This window comes from Mustela putorius, unplaced genomic scaffold (genome assembly GCF_011764305.1).
Source record: "Mustela putorius furo isolate JIRA1106 unplaced genomic scaffold, ASM1176430v1.1 tig00537248_pilon_pilon_pilon, whole genome shotgun sequence".
NCBI classification, from domain to species: Eukaryota; Metazoa; Chordata; class Mammalia; order Carnivora; family Mustelidae; genus Mustela; species Mustela putorius.
Genome location: NW_025422387.1, coordinates 4,226,950 through 4,249,307, shown reverse-complemented (window position 1 = coordinate 4,249,307; position 22,358 = coordinate 4,226,950). Strand labels below are relative to the sequence as shown.

At 62.7% G+C, this 22,358-nt stretch overlaps 4 protein-coding genes across 24 annotated transcripts in view; 2 read left to right on the top strand and 2 right to left on the bottom strand.

Moving 5' to 3' along the window:
* Nucleotides 1-8,749, bottom strand: part of ABCB9 (ATP binding cassette subfamily B member 9) — a 42,216-nt gene extending 33,467 nt beyond the window's left edge. Inside the window, exons 1-2 of one of the 2 annotated variants that reach the window (XM_004753145.3) lie at nt 8,672-8,749; nt 6,416-6,468 (exon numbers count right to left, since the gene is read on the bottom strand). The gene's annotated coding sequence lies outside the window, so the exon portion shown is untranslated. Of the gene's footprint in view, nt 1-184; nt 346-6,415; nt 6,469-8,671 lie in introns of those variants that run through there. The other variant, XM_004753146.3, reaches the window with a different exon arrangement.
* On the top strand, nt 2,617-7,951 carry OGFOD2 (2-oxoglutarate and iron dependent oxygenase domain containing 2). 4 transcript variants are annotated; one of them, XM_004753147.3, is made up of 7 exons: nt 2,617-3,360; nt 3,722-3,778; nt 4,492-4,605; nt 4,695-4,794; nt 6,249-6,376; nt 6,606-6,863; nt 6,938-7,951. In XM_004753147.3, the coding sequence occupies exons 1-7, from the start codon at nt 3,229-3,231 to the stop codon at nt 7,199-7,201; spliced, it is 1,053 nt and encodes a 350-aa protein (XP_004753204.1). In that variant the 5' UTR covers nt 2,617-3,228; the 3' UTR covers nt 7,202-7,951. The 4 variants fall into 4 exon arrangements, with proteins under 4 accessions (XP_004753204.1, XP_004753205.1, XP_012911907.1 ...); XM_004753148.3 differs by lacking the exon at nt 4,492-4,605; XM_013056453.2 differs by lacking the exons at nt 2,617-3,360; nt 4,492-4,605; nt 4,695-4,794 and having other exon boundaries at nt 3,637-4,354.
* ARL6IP4 (ADP ribosylation factor like GTPase 6 interacting protein 4) lies at nt 8,479-10,886 on the top strand. Of its 2 annotated transcripts, XM_004753151.3 has the most exons (6): nt 8,479-8,640; nt 8,971-9,144; nt 9,568-9,879; nt 9,963-10,080; nt 10,474-10,543; nt 10,623-10,886. In XM_004753151.3, the coding sequence occupies exons 2-6, from the start codon at nt 8,982-8,984 to the stop codon at nt 10,677-10,679; spliced, it is 720 nt and encodes a 239-aa protein (XP_004753208.2). In that variant the 5' UTR covers nt 8,479-8,640; nt 8,971-8,981; the 3' UTR covers nt 10,680-10,886. The 2 variants fall into 2 exon arrangements, with proteins under 2 accessions (XP_004753208.2, XP_004753209.3); XM_004753152.3 differs by lacking the exon at nt 8,479-8,640 and having other exon boundaries at nt 8,877-9,144; nt 9,592-9,879.
* Nucleotides 10,887-11,492: 606 nt separating this feature from the next.
* The window catches only part of PITPNM2 (phosphatidylinositol transfer protein membrane associated 2), a 134,469-nt gene continuing 123,603 nt past the window's right edge, over nt 11,493-22,358 (bottom strand). For 9 of the 16 annotated variants that reach the window (XM_045073513.1, XM_045073510.1, XM_013056443.2 and 6 more), the window contains 13 exons: nt 21,854-22,032; nt 20,538-20,708; nt 19,932-20,081; nt 18,725-18,889; nt 17,863-18,024; nt 16,678-16,826; nt 16,231-16,347; nt 15,819-15,935; nt 15,557-15,705; nt 15,314-15,463; nt 14,752-14,935; nt 14,524-14,652; nt 11,493-14,431 (listed from right to left, as the gene is read on the bottom strand). In XM_045073513.1, the coding sequence (XP_044929448.1) occupies nt 14,108-14,431; nt 14,524-14,652; nt 14,752-14,935; nt 15,314-15,463; nt 15,557-15,705; nt 15,819-15,935; nt 16,231-16,347; nt 16,678-16,826; nt 17,863-18,024; nt 18,725-18,889; nt 19,932-20,081; nt 20,538-20,708; nt 21,854-22,032 (2,146 nt within the window). In that variant the 3' untranslated portion in view covers nt 11,493-14,107. The remainder of the gene's footprint in view (nt 14,432-14,523; nt 14,653-14,751; nt 14,936-15,313; nt 15,464-15,556; nt 15,706-15,818; nt 15,936-16,230; nt 16,348-16,677; nt 16,827-17,862; nt 18,025-18,724; nt 18,890-19,931; nt 20,082-20,537; nt 20,709-21,853; nt 22,033-22,358) is intronic. The other 7 variants (XM_013056445.2, XM_013056447.2, XM_013056446.2 and 4 more) reach the window with 4 other exon arrangements.

The following is a 22,358-nucleotide window of genomic DNA, read 5'->3' as shown; positions in this document are numbered from 1 at the left end:
GCGCCGCCTGACTGGCTCAGTTCGTACAACATGCAACTCCTGGATCTCGAGGCTGTGAGTTCGAGTCCCACATTGAGTATTGAGATTACTTAAAAAAAAATCTCAAAAAATCTATAATACCCTCCCCCCACACACAACAAAAACACATAAGTGCTGGTTGAGAACACATGGACCCAGTACTTACTATTAATATTCTTGCTGTTGTTCCGTTTGGTGATTGAACCCAGACTGGGGCGGGGTAGGGGTGGAGACACTGATTCCAAGGAGAAGGGGGCCACTGGGAGAACCCGTCTAAACAGATAAGCAGAACCTGCTTATCTTGCTAACTACTGCAAAGGGAGAAACAGTATGCACCGGCGGGGGGTGGGGGGGTGGGATGGGGGGAGGCATGTGCCAGGCCTGCCCTGGGCCTCTGAGGGCGGAAAGCAGTTATGGGGGTAATGCACACAGAACTGGGGAAATGGATCCTTCCTGGAGAGCAGGGCCCTTCACTATCATTGGGCAATCAAGACACCCATGAAAATTTAAACACGTTCTCAGACCACACAGTTTTGGGCTGAGGAGCTGGGTCCTTGAGAAGGAAGCGGCCCCTGAGGGTCATTCTCTCCCTTGGGGGAAGCCTGGTACCTTTAGGAGGCTTGGGCTGGGCCTCAGGATCCCCGTGGCTCAGACTCCTGTTCTATTCCAGACTCTACTACTTGTGAGGCATCTGACTCTGGGTGGGCTATTCAACCTCTCTGACCTTCATTTTCCACCTCTGTAAAATGGGGATAATTCCTACCTCATACAGTTTGTTGTGAGGATTAGGCAGCTTCCCTTCATGTGTAGAGTAAAATCCAAAATGTTAACAGTGGTCTCCTAAGCCCAGTGGTTTGGCCGGAATACCACCCTGGCCTCATTCCCTAGGACTTGTCCTCTCGTATGCCTTGCTGTTCTTCAAGCATGCCTAGCTTGCACTTTTAACTCCCCTGCCTAGAACCCTCTCCTGCCAGATTTTGCTGCAGCGGTTGGAGCGTGGCTGAAATGTCACTCTTTGGGAGGCTTTCTCTGGCCATCGGTCTAAAGTGGCCACCTCCAGGCACTCACCACCCCATCACTTAGCTTGTCTTCCCAGCACTTACGACTGCATGAAAATAACTTGATCGTCTACTTGTTTCTCCTTGTACTTTGCTTACTCCTGTCTCCCCACCTTGACTGAGCACTAGAAGCGCAGGGAGCTTATCTGTCACTCAAAACGCACTTCCACATGCTCACCTCCCACACTCAGGATGCCCTTGGCCAGCCAGGGTGAAAACCAATCAGGCTGTTGGTGAAGGTTTTGCCCTGAGAGCAGAAATCGGCCTTCTCCCAGCCCCTCAAGGTGCTGGCGGGAGATCTGGACCCCCAGACATGTTCGTGGATGTCTCCATGAACTGGAGAGGACGGCCTGGCCTGGTCGCACAGGATGTGAGGGTCTCCCATCTCCCTTTGGGGCCCTGGGACCTTAGCCTCGGGGCCCAATTTGCCACAGAGCTGGGAGGAACCAGGGGCTGTGCTGGATGTGTGAGTGTGGGTGATAGGTGTGTGACGGTGTGCATGAGTGTGTCGCATGTGTGAATGAGTGTGCGGCTATGTATGTGAAGTGCTGTGTATGACTAGGTGTGAGTGTGTCAATGGCATGAGCACAGGTGTGATGGTGTGTGAATGCGTGTGAGCACATTAAGGGTGTGTCTGAGTGTGTTAAGTGTCTCACTGCGGATGTGAGTGTAAACCTGTGCATACATCCGGGGGGAAAGGAAAGCATCAAGAAAATAAACCCCAGGGCGCCTGGGTGGCTCAGTGGGTTAAGCCGCTGCCTTCGGCTCAGGTCATGATCTCAGAGTCCTGGGATCGAGGCCCGCATCGGGCTCTCTGCTCAGCGGAGAGCCTGCTTCCCTCTCTCTCTCTCTGCCTGCCTCTCCATCTACTTGTGATTTCTCTCTGTCAAATAAATAAATAAAATCTTAAAAAAAAAAAAAAAAAAAAAAGAAAAGAAACCCCAACAAGCACAGAGAGGAAATCCGAAAGCCCTCATAATCCAACCATTCTGAGAAACCCTATTGTGAACGCTGAGGCATCGCCACCCCTCTCTGAGCCTCTGTTTGCCCATCTGTAACATGGGTGACGTAACAGTACCTCGCTCAAAGCTTTGCTGTGCGGATGCAAGGAGAGACGGTGGGAGATCAGCCAACAGGAGTTACCATTCGTGGTCACCTGTGCACCCGGGCTAAGAGCTGGAGTCTTCCTCCCCACCCCCATCCTCGCACCAAGCTGAACAGGGACGGAACTCTAGGGTCGAGAAAGGGGCTTCATCCCCTATTCCGAGCCTTAGTTTCCCCATCTTAGCAACAGGGCTGAGGTCCAAGCTTCCTCCCGGGGCTTTGCAGACCCGGGCCTGCAGGGTGCACGGCGGACCAAGGTGGGGATCCCCGGGGCAAGAGACTTAGGAGCTACGATGGGTCCCCCTGAGCTAGGGGTGCACGCTCCACAAGCAACACACTCCTCTCACACTGCGGCTGTGCAGAACTCCGACCGCGCGGTGCGGGGCGTGGCCGCCTACAGACCACACCCAGCTCCCCGCCCACACCCCAATCCTCCGGCCCCGCCACCGGAAGTCACGCCGGACGGAACGTCTTCGCGGGGACGCGGCCCGGGGCCTCGGCGGCGAATCCCGACACCGCGGCGAAGGCTCGGGGAGCGCCGGACAGGGGCCCGGGCAGGCTGCTAAACCCAGGCTCAGACGCACAGAACGGGCTAGTGGCTCGTAGGAGCGCTCGGACCCCAGGCATGGGCTAACTCCCCTCCTGCCGTTGGCTGCCTCCTCCCAAGTCCGAGCAGAAGAGGGAAGCGGCATTTAACAAAGGCCTTGAGGGGTTCCAAGTCCCAACTTGCCCCCGACCCGTGGAGGTGTGACTCGGTTTGCCTATCTGTAGAGTGGGGAGGCCAGTCCCTTCCCTGTGGATGGGGAAGCTGTGAGGCGGCACGAGAAGACCACGCGCTCGCAGCCGAGTCCGTCCGCCGCACCCCGGCCTGGGAGCATCTCTGTCCGCCGCACCCCTTTCCTGCGGCGGCGTCTTCGTTCTTTTCTGCACTTGGGAACTTGGAACGCACCCTTGCCGCTGTCTTGCCGCCCCGCCCCGCCCCGCCCCGCCGGGGGCGCGCCGGAAGTGCTCCTACGGAAGCCGGCGGGGCGGGGCGCGCCTCTTCGCCATGGCGACGGCTGGGGCCCCGCGGCGCTTCTGCCGCTGCGCCTGCTTCTGCTCCGAGAACCTGTACGTGGCGCGCTACGGGCTCCACGTGCGCTTCCGGGGCGAGCAGCAGCTGCGCCGGGACTACGGCCCGGTGAGTGGCTTGCACTGGCTCTGCGGAGAAGCGGACGGCAGGCGTTCGCTGGGCTCGGGAGCTCCGATCTGGGTGCCTCGGTTTCCCCCTTCAGCGGGGAGAGCAGTATCGCCCGCTGAGGCTGTCGTGAGCAACGAATGACTGAGCGTCCTTGTAAAGTGCTTCGGGCAGGGGCCGGCGCGGGGGGCCCTCGGCGCGGTTCCTAACTGCAGCTGGGAGCCCCGCGGTCCGCTGAGCGAGCTCCTCGACTGTCCTCCTCACTATGACCCCGTCGGGTCGGGGCGCTCCTCTCCACCTCCACGAGGGGAAACTGAGGCCCAGAGACGTTAGGAGACTTGCTCACTGGACTTTCTGCTCTCAGATCCTGCGCAGCCGCGGGTGTGTCAGCCCCAAGGACTTCCAGCAGCTCGTAGGAGAGGTAACTGCCCGCCTCTGCCCCTCCACAGCGAGCCCTGCCCTTCCTCTTCAGACTGGGCCAGCAGTTCGAGGGCCTAGGTCCCTGAAGGGCTCCTTAGACCTCGGCTTGCCCTCTTCCTGTGCCCCCTCACTGCAGCGCCTGGGGCCTGGCACCAGAAAAAGAGAAAGTGGGAAATGCCGAGTTGTCTGCCTCACACCCTCTTGAGACACTTGCCCAGGGTTTCACAGCAGGAGGAGCTGAGATCCCACCAGGGCAGCCGGGCTCCGGGCTCCGGCCTCCTCCTCTCTTCACCCACCCCTACTTTGGTGGGTGCCAGAGCTGCTGGCATCTTCTGTCTCCTTCCTCGCCTGGGGGTAAGGGGAAGCCTCCTGGGCAGGCCCCCTGCAGCCTCTGGAACACACCACCTGGCTGGGATTGCGTTCCTCTCCCTCGGCAGCCCAGCTGGTTGAGCATGTCGAGGGGTTCCCATCCCAGTCAGGCTCTGAACTGTGCCGCCCAGAGCGGGATGGGCCCCTTCCAGAAGGAGCTGCCTTCAGCTAACAGCTTGGCACCTGCAGTTTACCCTGAGAGAGTCAGGTGTGTAGACAGACTTGGGTCTCAACCCAGGCCCTGCTCTGGCCTTCCTGAGCCTCAGTTTCCTCCTCTGTATAATGACCTGGGGGTGGGGGGTGATGGGAGGCCCCATCTTGGTAACTGGGCCCTGTGCCACCCAGCTTGAGCAGGAGGTGGAGCGCCGGCAGCGGCTGGGGCAGGAGTCGGCTGCCAGGAAAGCCCTCATTTCGAAATCCTACCTCCCAGTGAGGCCTGATGTCTACAACACGCTGCAGGTACCCGGCAGGGCCAGGTCACTGGAAGGAGGTGGAGGCGTCCCGGCCTGGGGCCCGTCTGCCTCACAGCTAGTGTGCTCTGCCCCCAGGATGAGGCTCTGGCCCCCGAGTTTTTGGCCGCAGCCGAGTACAGCAGATCACCAGGTGCAGACTTTGAAGGCCTTCTCCAGCGGCTGGAGACGGTGTCTGGTGAGGTCTTGGCCCCATCACCTAGTAGGAGTAGGACTGGGGGGTGGGACACTGGGGTTCCTCCACCATGTCTGCCTCCAAAATCCAAACCAGCAAGAGCTAGAAGGGCTGGTGGGACTGACCTGCCAGGGACCGGGCGTCAGTATTCACTTACGTACTTGTGCAGCACACACTCAGTGCCCGTGTCAGGTGTGAGTCAGTTGGCATACTCGGTTTGAGGGGTGGGGACTGAGGAACTTCACAAAGGGACAACCAAGACAGGTGTGCCTGACAGTGAAGCACCCACCCCAAACCCCCCAGCCCAGGGCTAACAGCAGTCTGGGAGGCAGACAGTTCTATCCCTAGACCTGGAGAAGTGGGCGAGAATGAAATTTCTTGAACCTGCATGACCTGGAGTTGTGGGAGACGGGCGGCCAGGTAACTGCTGTGACCTTGAGCAGAGGCACAAAGCCAAACCAACGTCAAAAATGCTTTGGATCTCCTGCTGGGATCTCTGGCTAAACCCAGCAGGAAGTGCCAGCCCTTCCAAGTTCCTTGAATCCCTCTGCCTCAGTGTCATCATCTGTGAAATGGGGAACGCTAGTAATACCCATCTCCTAAGTGTGAATAAGCGAGGTAATGTGCTGAATGGCCGGATGGGGGCACGGTGCTCAGGAAAGTTTTCCTTATCTTAAGGTTACTGTTATTCCTAGGTCTGGGAGTACCCTGGGGAGATAGGTGTGCAGTGTTGCTCCCTTTATGATGCTTGTACTCTCTTGTGAAGCACAGGCTGGAATGTGAATGAAGCCATCCCTCCTAGACTGGAGGGACCCTCCTCATTGCCATTGAATCCCGACAGTGAAGACTGCGCGGGTTGTCTGGGGTGGGGGGCTGGGCTGTGAGCTGGCTGAAAGTGCGGGCCATACGAACACGGCACCCCAGGGGACTGGTCCATCTGCCCAGAAATATTTGTATTTCTGTTCTCAGCTTGGCCTCTCCATAACAGAGCCCAGCAAGAAGAAGCAGGCCCCCTCACCCCTCCTGTGTGGGGAACAGAGGCTCCAAAAGGCACTTCAGTTGGGGTGCAAATGTTGGTGGCTATGCAGAGAAAGCCCGAGGCGGCTCTGTGATCCCCGCTTGGCTCCATCACTGGCCCGCGGGGGGTCACCGGGCTAATCTCTTCCCATCTCTGGGCCTCATCAGAGTCTAGAGACTAGATGTGTGGGTGTCTGTGGAAGCAGGAGGAGAGGCTCCAGGACCAATGAGGGGGCCCAGGAAGAGGCCTCCCTGCCGCCCACACAGTAGGTCTGTAGTGGTCACAACAGCCCTGAGAGGTGAGTACCCGCGTCCTCCCCATTGTACAGGTGAGGAAACTGAGGCCGAGGGAGGTGACCAGGCATGCACAGGCTCACACAGCTCCAGAGAACGCAGAGCCACACTGGAGCTCCCAGCCAACCACGTCCCTCCCTTCGCAGGGGAGAAGCGCATCTACCGGGTGCCGGTGTTCACAGCGGCGTTCTGCCAGGCCCTGCTGGAGGAGCTGGAGCACTTCGAGCAGTCAGACATGCCCAAGGGAAGACCCAACACCATGAACAATTATGGGGTGGGTGAGGCCGGGACAGTGGGCGCTGGGGGGCCGTACCTGCGGTGCTGGAGAAGAGCTGTTGGGCCCTGGTAGGGTCTTGGTCTCCCCATCTGGAAAATGAGATCATGGTAGGATTATTATGGAGCTGATATCTGCAAATAACACTGTCCTTGGTAAGAGACTCCCCCAGGGACCCCAGGTGAGGCCCCGTCCCTTTCCCCGCTGACCCGAGGGGTCCCCCTCCCAGGTGCTGCTGCACGAGCTAGGCCTGGATGAGCCGCTGGTGACGCCACTGCGGGAGCGTTTCCTGCAGCCGCTGATGGCCCTGCTGTACCCAGACTGTGGCGGGGGCTGGCTCGACAGCCACCGGGCCTTCGTGGTCAAATACGCCCCGGGCCAGGACCGGGAGCTCGGCTGCCACTATGATAACGCGGAGCTCACCCTCAACGTGGCCCTTGGCAAGGCCTTTACAGGGGGCGCCTTGTACTTTGGGGGCCTCTTCCAGGTGAGTGTGTGTGACCCATGGGGCAGGGCCTGGGGCAGCCAGAAGTGCCCAGGCCTGAGCCCCGCTTTCTGCAGGCACCGTCAGCCCTGACCAGACCCCTGGAGGTGGAGCACATGGTGGGCCAGGGCATCCTGCACCGGGGCGGCCAGCTGCACGGGGCCCGGCCACTGGGCACGGGCGAGCGCTGGAACCTTGTCGTCTGGCTCCGGGCCTCCGCTGTGCGCAACCGCCTGTGCCCCATGTGCTGCCGCAAACCCGACCTGGTGGACGACGAGGGCTTCGGCGACGGCTTCACCCGCGAGGAGCCCACCACCGTGGATGTGTGCGCGCTGACTTGAGCGGGGCCGCGGTGGGGTAGCACGGCCAGCGAGGGCTCTGCCTCCATGGGTTGGGCGGGACAAGAATAAACTCCCTGCCTCCCTCAGGCCCTTCTTGGTTGGAAAGGACACACCAGCTTCTGCGTCATTCTTTCAGCAGACAGGCTGGCTTGGGTCAGGTCTGTCAGAGCCAGCGCCTGAGGTGGGGATTCCTGGGCGGGTGGTTTGTTGAGTACCTTCAGGAGAAGGGCGTGAGGGAAGGACAGGGCAGGAAGGAGCTGGGCCAGGAGGTGGTTTCCAAGGGCATCCAGCCTCGGCCCAATCCCACGGAGTGCTCTGGAGCCTGACACTAGCAGCCGGCGGCCTGCATCAGTTAGGGGAGGATGGGCTGGGCGGGTGGGGAAGCGGCATCCATCTCCACGGCAAGGTGGCGCCCAGTGGCCAAGGGAACCTCCCAGAGAAGAGCACAGATGTGAATCCGCAGACACCACAGTGGGGGTGGAGCACATCTGGCTCTGAAGGGGATTTGGGAGAATCACCAGCAGCAACTTGTAGTTGGTGCTGAGGGCTTAGCACAGAGGGGTGTCAGGAGCAGGTGCTCGAGCCAGCCTGCCTGGGCTCAAATTCTGATTCTGCCGCTTCCAACGGTGTGACGTGGGACAGCCACGTGACCTCTTTGTGCCTCAGTTTCCTCCCCTGGAAAGAACCTCTCGCCCAAAGCTACTGTGAGAGTCAAATGAGTTAACGTTCATAAAGTCCTCTGTAACAGCCCTCCGTGTCTGCTGTCATTACTGATGAGACATTTGCGACCGGGCAGCCCCCAACCTGGGTGAAGAGTGCAGCCGTGCCCGGTTCGGGTTGTACGTTTGCACACCGGGGGTTTCGTTTGTAAATCAGAGCTCTGGCTTTCCTGGGGGGGAGGGAGGATGTGGAACACCAGGCCCCGTTCCACACGGGCAAAATCAGCAGCAGAGCGTCAGCTGCCCACTCGGGACACAGGCTGCAGGGGTCCCGCCCTGGCTCTGTCCCTAGGTGGGAACGCGGCAAGGACCAGGGCGCTCGCAGCCCGCTGGGGGGGGCAGGTGGGCAGGCCCCCCAGGTGCTGCGGCCGCGAGGGAGGGCGGTCGGAGACCGGGACAGGGCAGCGGCAGAGGCCGGGGAGTACGCGCCGCCTCGCACGCGCCTCCTCTTCGGGAGGTCGGAGAGCCAGCCTCCGTTTCTCGGGCTGCCCTGGAAACGGAACCCGGGGCCTCAGGACTAAAGGCGGCAGCGCCTCGCTTCCCAGCCGGACGGCCTCTCCGAGCACGGCCCCGGCCGGAAGTCCCCTCGCCGCCGCTTCCTCACGCGAAGGCGTGGTGCGGGCCCGACGGTCCCGCCAGATGGGCGGTTGAGGAGGGGACAGAGCGGCTGCGGGGACCTTCCCTAGGGCGGCGAGGCCGCGGAGAGCGCGGGGGTGGAGGGTAGGAGCGCGGGGAAGGACTCGGGACGCACCCGGCGGCTGAGGACCGCGGCAGCTCCTAGGGGCGCCCGAGCGTCCAGGCTTGGGGCGGCCGTGCGCAGGCGTGGAGCGGCCGGGCGGGGGCGGGTCCTTAAAGGGGCCGAGGCCCCGGGTGTCTGCGCAGGGTCTGGGGTCCCCGGGGCTGGGGGCGGATCGTGCGGTGGCCGCGGACCCCCTCGGTCCCTGCCCTGGGTGGTGATGGGCACTGGGCCCCCGAGAAGAGCCGCCCTCCGAGCGCAGTCTGGGGGCCGGCTGTGTGAGCCCCAGTTCGAGCGTGTCTCCCCGTCTCCAGCCCGCGGCGCTATGGCTCACGTCAGCTCTCGCAAGCGCTCCAAGAGCCGAAGCCGGTCCCGGGGCCGCGGGTCGGAAAAGAGAAGGAAGAAGAGCAGTAAGGACGCTGCTCGGAGCTGCTCGGCTTCTAGATCCCAAGACCACAAGGCCAGCAACACCTCCTCTGGGGTGGAGGGTGAGGACCGGAGGGAACGGGAAAGGGGTGTGGGAACTTGAGGGAGGAAGCCGCAGGCAGCTGGGCGGGCTTCCCGGGATGGCTGTGGGGACATCGCAGTGAGCCGTAGAGGTTTGCAGAGCGCAGGACCTGGATGTCTGGGAAAGACGCTCAGATTCCAGAGGCTGGTCCGGCTCTTTGGGTATGGATTGAAGGGAGCACGTAATGATGCTTTTTGTGCAGCTGGAGCTGAGATCTGGGGGCTGGCTGCCCTGCTCCTGGGTGGCTGGGTGATGCCCAGAAGGCGCCTCTCCAGAGAGTGCTGATCCCTGCTCTGGAAGGCAGAGACCCCTGGAGGGTCTCAACCCTCCGTCGTCCCTCTAAGCCTGCCACAGGCCAGAGCCAGGGGGTAAAGGTTTACTTCTTCCCCTCCTGGCCTTCCAGCCTCACCTTCTCCCTGCATCACAGAGAGAAGCAAGCACAAGGCCCGGAGGAGACCACGGTCCAGCTCCTCCTCCTCTTCTTCCAGTTCTTCTAGCTCTTCTTCCTCTTCGTCCTCCTCCTCTTCCTCCAGTGATGGCCGGAAGAAGCGGGGGAAGCACAAGGACAAGAAGAGGAAGAAGAAGAAGAAGAAAAGGAAGAAGAAGTTGAAGAAGAAAAGCAAGGAGGAGGTAAAGCTGCAGCAGGGCGAGGCTCTGCCGGGACCCTCGCTCGACCAGTGGCACAGATCGGCTGAGGAGGAAGAGGATGGGCCAGGTACGCTGCTGTCCGGCGTGCAGGAGGGGAAGGGTCCCCTCCCCGAGACCCAACCGCCCACTCCCTGCCATCTCTCCTTGCAGTCCTGACGGATGAACAGAAGTCCCGCATCCAGGCCATGAAGCCCATGACCAAGGAGGAGTGGGATGCCCGGCAGAGCATTATCCGGAAGGTGGTGGACCCAGAGACAGGACGCACCAGGTGGGGAGTCTTGGCGCAGCTCAGCCCCACACGCTCTGCACACTCAGGAGGAGGGCCGATGGCTGCTGTGCTCAAAAGCCAGAGACCAGAGAAGAGTAGTTACTCATTTATGGGACTCCCTAGGCTGTTCTTTATCGTCCAGAGCAAGCAACTGCGGGGTTTGCAAGGGCCATGAGCGGTGTCTTCAAAGAGCCGGTTGGCCGGTCTGATGGCAGAGCCTACCCAGCTGCCTTTGTCACTGCCCCAAGGGCGGGAGATGGGGAGGAGTGGGAGCGCCTAGGTTCCCCCTGCTCAAGGGAGTGGGGGCCTGAGGCCTGGCATCTCTTTGCCAGGTGGGTCTGGTTCTGTTGCTCTGGCCTTGGAGGCTCAGCCCCCTCTCCCCTCCTCCCCCAGGCTCATTAAGGGAGATGGTGAGGTCTTAGAGGAAATCGTGACGAAGGAACGACACAGAGAGATCAACAAGGTTGGTGTCGCCCCTTTCCCCGGGGTCCATGCCCAGCTCTGTTTCTGATGTGTCCCCTTCTGTGCGCTTTCTTCTCTAGCAAGCCACCCGAGGGGATGGCCTGGCCTTCCAGATGCGAGCTGGGCTGCTACCCTGAGGGCCCTGCTGGCTCATTTTGATGGCCTGGCCTGGAGGCTGGCTTCAGAGCGGGCACCAGGGTGCTTGTCTTTCCTCCTGTGGACCGGCCTCTGGCCCGGCCTCCTCTCAGACCCGGGGGTAGAAGACAGGGTCACTGGCCTAATCAGTTCCCCCATCTCCCGAAAGAGCATAACTTCCCAAATATTAAATGTTCCCTGGCTGGAAACTTTGTTAATGTTGGTTTTTGTGCTGAAGGGAGGCCTCCAGCCTCCAGAAGTAAAACAAGGGCTCCAGGGGTTTTTGGGGAAAGGCGGGATGTGCCCTCGCGCCGGCCACCTTTGCCTTGCTCATCCCCAGCTTAGCCTGCCTCGACCAGACGCTGCACTCGCCCCAGCTGCATCCTAAACCCAGACTTGGCTCTTGAGCCCGATGCCCTCGGACTCGGGGGCAGACTGCGTCCTGTGCCCTTTATCCTGCAGATGCCACCTGTTCAGGGTGCTGGTGCTGGGGTCGGGCGGCCGGGGTGGGGGTCCTGGCCCAGGTGAAAAGCTGCGGCCTCTGTGAAGCAGAGAGGCTTTCCGCACCCACCTCACTGGTCGCTGTGAGGATGAACGGGAGTTTGTGTCTAGGAAGGGGCTGGAAGGAGGCCCGGGGCAGGGTGAGGCTTGTGTGAGCGTGTCTGTATGAAGGCAAGCGTAGTGGGCCTTGTTTACTGGGAAAGACGTACTCTCGCTGCCACAGCTTTAGCTCCAGCACAGGCTATGCCCCTGTCTTGGATCCCCATCCCCAGCCGGTGTTCTGTGTTTGCTGGTGCAGTAAAGAGACCCGGAAGGAAGCCTTCCTGCTTCTTTAATCGGTGTAACAGACAATGACACTATACAGAGCACACTGAGGCCCGAAGGTGCAGGGGTAGCAAGGGCGGATGGGGCGAGTCAGGACGCTGCTCACACGTGGCCCAGACAGAGACAGGAGGGGGCCGAGACGTGACGACGGCGACAGGGCGGGCGGGCGGGCAGATGGGCAGCTCAGACGGAGCTGGGAAACTTGGGCGTGGGGTCTCTGCTGAATCCCTCTTTAGAAATCAAAGAGAAGGCAGGTGCTTGGATGTGGGGTGGTGGGCTGAGGCTCAGTCCTGGGGCTGGGGTTGGGAGTGGGACTAAGGCTTCTCCTCCAACAGGCCTGGGGTGGGGGTGGCAGTCAGCAAGGCCTGCCTCACCCTTTGGTTACGACTGGTCAGGCCTGAGCCCTGCGGCTCAGCACCCAACACTGTAAACATTTTTGGTATTTTTAAAGGACTCTGCCCTCCCTCTCTTAGTTTCTGAAAAACTGGTGCTTCCTTAAGAAGAGAATGTGCCAAAAGGAATCTTAAGGGAGGCAGGAAGCAGACCTGGATATAGAAGAGAGACGTCAGTGGGGAGGGTGGGCTGCCCATCTCACCATCTATGGCTGAGAGCCGCTGGGAGAGGCCCAGGGGACTATTGCTGTTGTCCTTGGCATGGCTGGCAGCTGGGCAGGCGGGCGGGGAGCGCGGAGCTCGGGGCAGCTGCCGGCTGGGAGAGGCCGAGCCCACTGCCCTCGCAGCCTCCCCGGGCCAGGAGGCCTCCCAGCCTTTATTGCAGGCGGGCCCGAGACTCTTCCAGGTGCGTCTCCGGATGGCTGGTCCCCGAGGCGGTAGGCAAGATGGGGCGAGGTGGGACCGACAGAGGAGGAGGCACTGGCCGCAGGGGCCCCTCGCCGGGCTGTGATTGTCGGGCCGAGCGGTTTCCCGCCGGGGGCACGGGGGTCAGGTATTGTACTTCCATGGCAACACTTACATTAAAACTTGGTCCATAAAATAATCGCTGCTTTATACATAACGCCTGGAACAAAAACAAAAAGCTACATCTTAAATATGAACAAACCCTGAAGGTCCTAACCCTCCAGAAGTTTTTCTCTGCACAAAATAAATAGCTTTCACTCTGTGTAGACCCACTTTCGCGGAACATTTACATGACCCTTTGGCTGTACATATCTACACACGGGAGAATGTCAGCATCCATCCGTGGGCCTCCCTGCCCCAGCCCATGAGGCCGAGGCTGTATCCAGGTCAGCAGCAGCTTCTCAGAGTCGGGGCCTGGCCAGGCTCCCCCACCTTACAGAGAAGGTGGAGGGAAGCCGCAGAAGGGCCGCCTGGGGCCGAGCGCCACGGCCGAGATCGCGGTCGCTTCTGGGGAGGAAGGGCCGATGCTCGGCCCCGGGCCTGCAGGACAGCGCGGTCCTTACCAGGTGGGGAATGGCGTCGTGGCTGCCTGCCCTTAAGCTAACGAAGCAAGTTGTGGCTTCTTAGATTCGGCATCAAAACGGAATTGGCATTAAAAAAACCTAAGTGTGTGCCCCACTCACCCCAGAGTAGAAATTCAGTGGAATTAATGGGGGTTGGGTGAGGCGGGGACCCCACGCCCAGCTGCGTGGGCGGGGGGCCAGGGCCCCGGGACCCAGAACCAGGCTGGACTCTGTCACAGTGCTGGGTGTTCTCACGTGGAGGGGCTGCGCTTGGTACTGAAAGAGTTAAGAAAAGGAAGCAGCCAAGGATTGCTCGTTTAAAAAAACCTCATAGAAATCAGATTGGAGAAGTAGAAAGGTGTAGAAACGCAGGAGAGCAAGGCCGCGGCCTTGACCGACGGCAGGCGAGGTGTGGAAGAGGAGGCTGGTCCGGCCGGGCCCAGGAGCCCAAGGCGTGGCTTCCGGGGAGCCGGCTCTGGGCCTCAGCAGCCTCGCGCGCACTGGGTTCCAGGTGGGGCAGGTGGACAGGTAGGCGGGGGTCGGGGGCTGCCACAGCGCTGGCGGGCCAGGCGGAGCTGCGGAAATGAAGATATGGCCTTTCTCTCCTGCTTGCACAAGCGTTTGCCGCCCTGGAGCCTTCTGTGTGGCAGCAGGTCCCAGACCGGCGAAGGTTGGCTTTTCATGCATGTCTGTAGCCACAGGAGATGGGAATGGATCTCCACTCTCAAAAACCAGTGCAAAACCAGTGAGGTTGAACAGTTGAGTAACTCGAGTTAACAAGAAGCAGGCTGTCCCCCGCTGGAGCTGCGACCGAGTGGGAGAGGACCTGGGTGTCAGGGTGAGCTAGTGGATGGGAGGTGGCGGGCTGGGCCCGGGCCCAGGCCTGGCGTCGGGATGCTGGGAGGTCAATGCAGGACGAGTGTCTAGGAGTGTCTTCCGGGCCAGTCCGCGTGGGGAGTCCTGGTCCCTCTGTCATCCTGGGACAGGTCTTCCTGCAAGCTGGAACCCCTCAGATCCTAGGACATGAGGCAGGGCTGGGAGGTCTGTGTGGCACGGCCTATGTCCTCCGCCAGGCCCTGGGACAAGCTTGTCTCCAGCCGACACTGTGTGCCCATCAGGCCTCCTGGCGGGGCCGGCCGCCCTGGCCTAGCACCATGGAGACCACAGCGCCTCACCCACGGGGTCCTACTTGGGGCCCGCGGCAGCCCCGGGCTCCGGCCGGCCGGCCATGGTGCGGCCCCAGCAGCCTGCCGCCACGCTCATGCTGCGCTGGCCCCGCTGCTCGCTGTCCGCCTGGCTCTGCGTCCGATCGTGCCGGTGGCCGGGCCCGCTGGGCTGGGCCGAGATGGTGCGGAGCAGGTGGTTCCGGGAGCGCAGGAAATCGCCCTGGCCCGGCAGGCCGAAGCTGCCCTTCCGCAGCGCCATGCGGGTGGCGGCGTTGCGGGCCGGCCGCGCCCGGTGGTTGTACTTGAGCTGGGCCAGGTGAGCCGCGTAGCCGTCCGTGATGAACTGCGGGGCAGGGCGGGGAGGGAGGGGGCGGTCACGGCCGTGGCTCCAGGGCCGCCCGCCCAGCCCCCGCCTGGCCCACCCGGCCCGCTCACCTGGCACTGCTGCTGCAGCTTCTTGGTGGGCCGGCCCACGATGTAGATCTGCATGGGGGACAGGCTGATGGAGCTGTAGACCGCCACGTCCTTGGTGGAGCCGTAGGCTGCATGCACGCGCAGGTGCAGCTGTGGGGGAGACTGGCGTGGGCACGGGCACGGCCCTCCCACCCCCAGCCCGCCCCCACCCCCGCCCCGCGGCCCTGCCCCCTCCCACCGGGGACCTACCTCGGAGATAAGCAGCTTCAGGAAGTTGGCCTTGTGCCGCAGTGGGTCGTGCACCAGACCGTCGCAGAAGGACACCACGCCATGGGGGAAGTTGTGTTGGGCCAGCCACGCCACCACCCGCTGCTTCTGCATGTCAGGCCGGCCCGTCACATAGATGATGAGGTAGCCCAGGTCCTGCCAGTGCCTGGGGGAGAGGGGGGGAGGCCTGGGTTGTCCCACTGCCGCCCCGGCCTCTCTCCTGAGCCACCCGTTGTCCAACCCCGCCACTTTCTACTTGGGCCGTCGGAGAGCGTGTCTCCGATTGGGCTCAGCAGAAGCAGCAGCCACTGTGAGGACAGCCAGCCAGGCCGCCAGGTCCCCGTGGGTGCCCTCTGCAGCAGCGGTCACCGGCCTCCTCAGGAGCCTCGCTGCTCGGGTGAGGAGCAGAGGCATCCGCATCAAGGGGTCATACTGTGAGTTCGTGGCAGTGCTGACTCCGTGGGCCTCTGCCAAGTGTCCCAAAGCCGTCCCCAGGAGCTTCCCACCCCCACGCCCGCCCAGCGTGCCCTTCGGGGTCACTCACCGCACCACATCCACGGCCCCGGCCCGCACTTTGGGGTCGCTGCCCATGATGGACACACTGGCAGCAAAGGAGCCGTCAATACTGAAGACCACGAACTCCGTGCCCTTGGGCAGCACGGTGATGTAGCTGTCCGCAAACGTGTGGTCTCCCCTGGGAAGGCGAGCGTGTTAGAACCCACCAGATCAACTCCTTCCCACTCTAGAGGTGGCCGGCCTGGCCCGCTCCCTCCCCAGAGGCGCTCACCTGACCACCATCTTGATGGGGTAGACGCCCACACCCAGCCGGTGGGACTCAGGGATGGTGTAGGACACCCGCCCGCTGCTGTTGGTCACCAGAGTGTCCAGGTACAGCCACTCGCCCGAGGGCGGCTGCGTCATGATGTGCACGTCCACCTGGGAGCCAGGCGGGCTGGTCAGGAAGGGGCGGGCCCCTGGCCTCCTGAGCCTGCACTCCCCAGCCAGTGGGAGGCCAGGCAGGGGCTTCTGCAACCTCCCCGGGTCCTCACCTTCTCCCCCGTCAGAGTGACCATGTCCAGGGGCCCGTACATGAACCGGCCCGTGAGAACCTGCGGGCCATCCTCGTTGGCGACTGCGTCATTGATCCGGTGGTTGGCGGTCACGTTCTGGGGACAGGAGGAGCGAGGCGGGTCAGGGGAGGGGAGGGAAGGACAGCTAGGATCTCCTGGGCCTGGTGGGTGAGCACAGGCTTGATGTCGGAAGGCGTAGGCTCAAGTTCGGCTCAGCCACGTGACCTACCCGGCCTTGGTGCCCCGCGCAGTCTAGAGAAGGGGAACTAGCTCCAACCCCACAGCCCGAGGGTTGAGTAAGACAGCATGTGTCTCTGTGACTCGGTCTCCTCGGCTGTGGCAGGGTGTCTTGTGAGGGCTCAGCAGGACAGTGGCTGTGGGGCCCCCTCACCCGCAGTTTCACATGGGTCCTCTTGCGCTGCCACTTCTCTCTTGGCTTGGAGGGGGTGAACACCGAAACCTCCTTGCCATCCAGCTCCAAGATGCTCGAATTGTCGTGCCTCATGACCTGTGAGGGCAAGAAGCGGGTCACGGGCCATCTCAAGCCTGGGGCTGCTTGTGCTAGGAAGGGGAAGCCAGCGGCCCTCAGAGCCAGAAACGGGAGCCTGTGAGGGGTCGGGGGACACTCTTCAACCCACTGTGGTCCCCCCCGCTGGTCCCCCCCAAAGTCACATGTCTCGTGAATGTGCGCATTTGCCCCCAACTGCCCGGGCTCCCCCATGCTGCTCCCTCTGGGAACCCCCACTGCCCTCCTCGCTACGAAAGGGGCCCTGTCAGCAGTGTCATCACCTGGTCCCTGTGGGGGCCTGGGGGCAGCGGGTGGTGGGCCCCTGGGTACCTGTCTCAGCAGGAAGGAGACCACGTCTGTTGACTCCCAGTAGCTGGCGTGGAAGAGGTGCGGCAGAGCCACCGTGGGGAAGGCTGTCAGCGCGTCGGGGCAGTACAGGGCGTAGTCGATCCGCTTCTGGCCCCACCACTTTGCTGCAACTGCCGGGGTGGGTGCGGGGGCTTGACCAGCTGCCCCTCGGAGGGCACCAGGCCCCTCAGGCTCTGCTCAGCCGAAAGGCTAGACCCTCCTCTGACCAGGGGACAGGGGCTGCAGCCAAAGCAGGCCTCCTCCCTGGCCGGGTGACAGGAGGGAGCAGGGAAGGCCCAGGACCCCAGGAGAGCGAGCAAGCAGCCAGCAGGCCTGGGGATGAGGGTGGGGAGGCTCTGGAGAGCATGCAGGCTGTGAGGAAGGAGGGTGTGGTTAGGGAGAGGGCACGATCCCTGTTGGAAGGCAGGCTTCTCCCTGGTTCTGTGGCAGATCCTGATCCCCTGCCCTGAGCCCTGTCACATCCTCTCCAGACCTCTCCTGCCCCCCATCTGCCCTGCAGGCCTCAGGCTGGTGACAGGTTATGTCGGGGTGAACCCCAAGGCAAGGCCCCTTAGCACCTGCAGGCCAAGTGTCAAGGCCTGGGTGCAAATCCAGGCTCCCACTCCAGGCTGGGAAACCACCCTAGCTCCAGGTAAGGGTTCAAAAGTGCCTTTCTGGGGTGCCTGGGTGGCTCAGTGGGTTAAGCCTCTGCCTTTGGTTCAGGTCATGATCCCAGGGTCCTGGGATCAAGCCCCGCATCAGGCTCTCTGCTCAGCGAGGAGTCTGCTTCCCCCTCTCTCTCTGCCTGCCTCTTTGCCCACCTGTGATCTCTCTCTCGGTCAAATAAATAAATAAGAAATCTTAAAAAAAAAATGTGCCTTTCTGATGGCCGCACGCGGGAGCTGCTCTGAGTGATGTCTGGTGGGGGCCAGGGCTCTCCCCGCTTCTGCCCAAGGCCTGCTTGCACAATCCCGTGGTCCTCAACCTCCAGCCAACTCCACCCTGTCCGCCGCCTCCCCGGGTCTGCACCCTCCCAGCCCGAGTCTCTAGCTCCCTGGTTAGGCTTCAGCGGGCAGGGCGTGATGGTGAGATGTGCCTGGAAATGGTGAGGGACCCTCATTACGGGAGGACAGCGTGTGTGGACGGAGGCCGTGTGACACCCGGTACCTTCTCTGGTGTCCAAGTCAGGAAGGCGAGGCGCCCGCTCCAGGCTGGGGCTCGCCTGCCCGGCCTGTAGGGGGGGCCCCGGGGTAGTGGGGGGTGGGTGGGGCAGGGCGAGCTGCGACAGGCGCCGGACGCTGGGGGTATGGCTGAGCGACACCGGGGCCTCTGAGAAGCGAAACAACGGGGCGGGGTCAGCCGTGCTGGGACCACCGGCGTGCCACCACAGGCCAGGAAGGGCGCTGGGGAGAGGGCCAGGCGCCCCGGCCTTCCCCACGGAAGGATACTCATGCCCGCCTCAGCTCAGGTGCAGCCAGAGGCAGCCGGTCACGTGGTCTGGGAGGACGGAGGGGGCAGCTGGCCCTGGGCCCCGGCAAGGGGCTGACCTGGGCTCTGCTTGTAGCTGCTGAGAAGCTTCGGAGAAGCCAAGCAGCGACGGAGGCCATGCTGAGGTCTTGCCTCCCTGGCTCCCCTCAGCTGCTCTCCGGCTCATCGGGGTCGGGCTGCTTGTCCAGAAACAGCCCACGGCTTCCTCCTCAGGGGGAATGTCCCCACTACCCCCCCCTTCCCTGAGCGGGGGCTAGGACCCCTCCTCCCAGGCCCATCGCCTCCTGCCTGGACTTGGCCCTGCTGGGCCACCCCTTCGAACACTCCCTCCCTCCAGGGTCCTCTCTGGACATTTGGAGCCGTTGTGGGTGTCGAGGAGACCCCGGTCACTAGCCACCTCTTGCCAGTAATGCCTTCCCCAGCTGTCTCCAGACACCGCCAACCACCCCGGAAGCTGGCAGGGCTGGGGGAGGGGCGGAGAGGGTAGTGCATAGTGCAGACCCCCTGCGACGACAGACAGGCAGGCCACCGCAGCACTCACTCTGGGCAATGCTGGACGCTGTGTAGCTCTCGGCCATGCCCGACACCTGGCTGGCAATGCTGATCTCACTGGCTCGGCGGAAGCCTCGGGGGGCGGGTGCTGCGCCTGGCGAGGAGGGGGCCGCGTGCTCTTGAAAGACTGTGTTGTGGGTCTGGAGTGCGTCTGCTGCAGGTGGACAGGAACCGGAGACCTGGGTAAGAGCAGGCCCCCAGCCCAGCCCCGCGGCCCCCTGAGCAGCAGGAGGTAGGGCCCAGCGTGCCCTGGGCAGGGTGGGCTGGAGCCGTGGCCGACCCCTCCACCTGCAGGCGAGCGGTGGCATCGGAGCACAGCTGGCAGTGAGGGGGGGACCAAGCATGCCCGGGGTCTGCCTGCTCAGGGCCGAGAGGGCAGGGCACGGAGCTGAGGTGGGAGAGAAGGGAGGGCTGGGGCAGGGCCGGACAGACAGACCAACACAGACACAGTAGGCAGGGAGGCAAGGCGGCCAGGCTCACGCCCCCCCTGGCCACCCATCTGACCCAGCTCACAGCTCCTGATCTCCTAGCCCCCCCAGCCTCCTGGGCTCCGCCTAGCAGGCCTGACCCGCAGGGCGTTGTAGCTGGGTTTGGGGGTGCTAACAGGAGGGCCTGCAGCGGTCTCTGGGGGATGCTAAGAGCGAGGCAAGCCCCTCCCTGCCTGTCCCTCACACGGGCCATACCGAACCAGCTTCGAATGGGCGTCTGGGGACAAAGCAGGTGCCGAGGGTGTGACTGGGCCAGGGCAGAGCAGGGAGAGTGGGGGCTCGGCTCCAGGACCCCGTGCTGGTGGGTACATGAGGGGCCTGGACCCCCTCAGGCAGGGAAGGAGTGGGACTCTGGATGACCCCCTCACCGGGACTGGAAGCTTCTCTAGCAGAGCAGGTGGGATGATGGTTGGGGCCTCACCCCTCTCCTAGCCGTCCCCTCCAGCCTCACAAATGGGAGACAGAGCCTTTGGACTCACACCCGTGCTAGGTGACCCCAGGACAGCCGCTCTGCCCTCTGAGCTCCCAGGCTCTCGGTGCACAGAGAGGAGGTGCGGAAGGCCCGATCCCTAGGACTTGTCCTGTCTGGTCTCCATGGGACACCGCTGTCCCACAGACTCCAAGTGGCCAAGGAGGGCATGGGAAGTCCCTGAGGACCAGCGGTCAGCCAGCGAAGCAGACGCCACCACGAACGGGGGTGTTACACACACTCAGCACAGCCCGGGCTCGGACGGGGCCCGTCTTGCCAGGTGAGCGCGGGAACGGGGATACTGGTTTCCAGGAAGCCGTCCCCTGCGGGGAGAGGGGCCAGGGGCCCACCCTCCAGGACCAGCTCGGGGTTTCTCTGCACTGTCTCGACTGGAGGCAGACGGGAGAGAACAGAGGACAAGAACAGACACTCGCATGGGCAGTCCAGACACGTTCCTCCGACACGGACACGGTGGGGGGGGGGTTCCTTGAGGACCAGGACGTGACAGGACTCCAGGACACACTCGAGGACAGGGGTGTGGATGGGGGCTTCCCGGGAAGGGCCAAGAGTGGGCGATGGGCAGCAGCCCCCACACAAGTTCCCTGCTCTGAACCCCGTCGCCACCCACTGTCGTGATGGGTCCTCACAGCGGGGAGGGGGTCCTCATCCCGGTCTGTCCCCCACTCCCGCACCTGGGGTGAGGCCCTGACCCCCTTGGCTGATGCATCCCGGACCCACACCAGGCACCCAGCTTCCCAGAGGAGCTCAGTGCAGGCTGCCCCTTCCAGCCCGGCCGGGGCCCTAGGCCACCCCCCAACCCTGCGCCCCACCCCAGGGCCTCTCACCCAGCAGCGTGGAGCAGCCGTCCCCCAGCGGGTAGCGCTGGTAGCGAGGGATGCTGGAAGGGGGCAGGGCGTGGAATCTCCGCTCCAGCAGCGGCTCCAGGCGGGAGGCGGACGGGTCGGCGGGGTGGAAGAGGTTGTAGACTTGCTGGCAGGCTGGCCGCAGCTGGAAGACTGGGGGTGGGGGCGGGGGGCAGGGAGGGGCATGGCAGAGCCCTGAGGAGGCCGGGTCTATGGGGCGGGGGGGCGGAGGGGGGGCTCCGAAAGCTCCTCTCTCTGGTTTGGTATATGTCTTTTTATTAACCAAATTTGTTTTAAACCAAGCAGGGTGGGGCCGTAGGCTGTGCGATGGGGCTGCTCTCTGAGCGGGTCACAGTTGCTGGGGGACCAGGGACCCTAAGCGTAAGGAGGAGTAGTAGATGTCTCACCTTTAAACACACATGTAGGAACAGGTGCCATACTTCTGAATCTCCCCTCCTCCCCCAAGAACACAAAAATGTGGGTGTCCTTCATTTCAGCCCTGCAAGTCCCACGGACCCATCTTGGGCCCTGGGTGTCCTCCGTGGTGGGCCGGGCCGGGATTTAGCCAGCCAGCGGCTCTCTGCGGACTGCTGACAGCGGTTCTGGTGTCTCATGATTACAGATGATGTTGCCAAACAGCACGGTCCCTAAGTCTCTGCTTCTGTACAAGCCACCTCTGACTTGCTCTTGGGCAAGTGTCCACACCAATCTAAGCCTTAGTTTCTCGCTCTGTAACCTGGGGATGTAACATGGGCCCTGCACGGCCCCTGTAAGGACACTGGGGCTCTCTGGGCCACACTGGCTGATCTGGGGAGGCACCTTGCAGGGACTGCTGCTCTGACAGGCTGCTCAGCGACATGTCACACCCCCCTGTCCCTGTGGCCTTGATGAGGGTCTCTGAGGCAGCGTGACCACAGCCCTTCTGGGACTGGGAAGCCAGGCACCTGGGAGGATTTGGGGGTGTCTGGCTTCCATCTCTTCCTTATGGGAAGACTTCGGGCCCGGGAGACTGGGTCTATGTCCGTCTGATACCAGAGCAGCCCTTCCCTTCTGGACCTCAGCACCCAGAGGTGCTTGGAAGATGAAACGGAAGAACAGGAGCCCAGAGATCGGGGCCACAGTCTGAGCTGCGGGAATAGGAGCAAAAGAGAGCAGCGGGCCCGTCTGGGGAGGGCAGAAGTGAGGCTGATGCAGGAAGGGGCCTGGGATGTGGCCACGGCCTTGTGGTCAGGGTCCACTGAGACCCTCTACCCGGTTCATATACCCCCTGCCCTGTCCTGCCCCCGCAGAGCTCTCACCATCCAGGGCAGGGATGACGGTCTTCCTCAAGGCCAGGACGAGCCCCAGCGGGCACCCGAAGAGGAAAAGGTCTGCAATCTCAAAGTCGAACTTCCCCACAGCCCCTGTGCCGTCCAGCATGGTGGAGCTGCTCGAACGGCGGGAGCTGGGCTCGTTCCTCAGCACACTGGCATGGAGGCTGCGGATGGGGGCCTCGTGAGGTCACACCATACCCCTGGCTAGCTCTCAGCCTCCCAAAGGAAGCATCCCCCGGGGGTCATCAGGCCCACACGAGGCTCAGCCCCTGAGCTGTCCTGCAGATGTGGCTGCCCAGTACCTGCTGGGACACCTCTGGTGACAGCCAGTCCCAACCTCTCTCGGGGTGCCACTGCCTTTAGAATAGATGTCCCCGATGGGTTCTGCCCCCCAACTCTGCCCCATCCTGGACCAGCTGTTCCCTTGGGCTCAAGATGGCCCTCGGTGTGTACAAGATCCTAGCGGCACCCAACAGGCCACCTTCTCCTG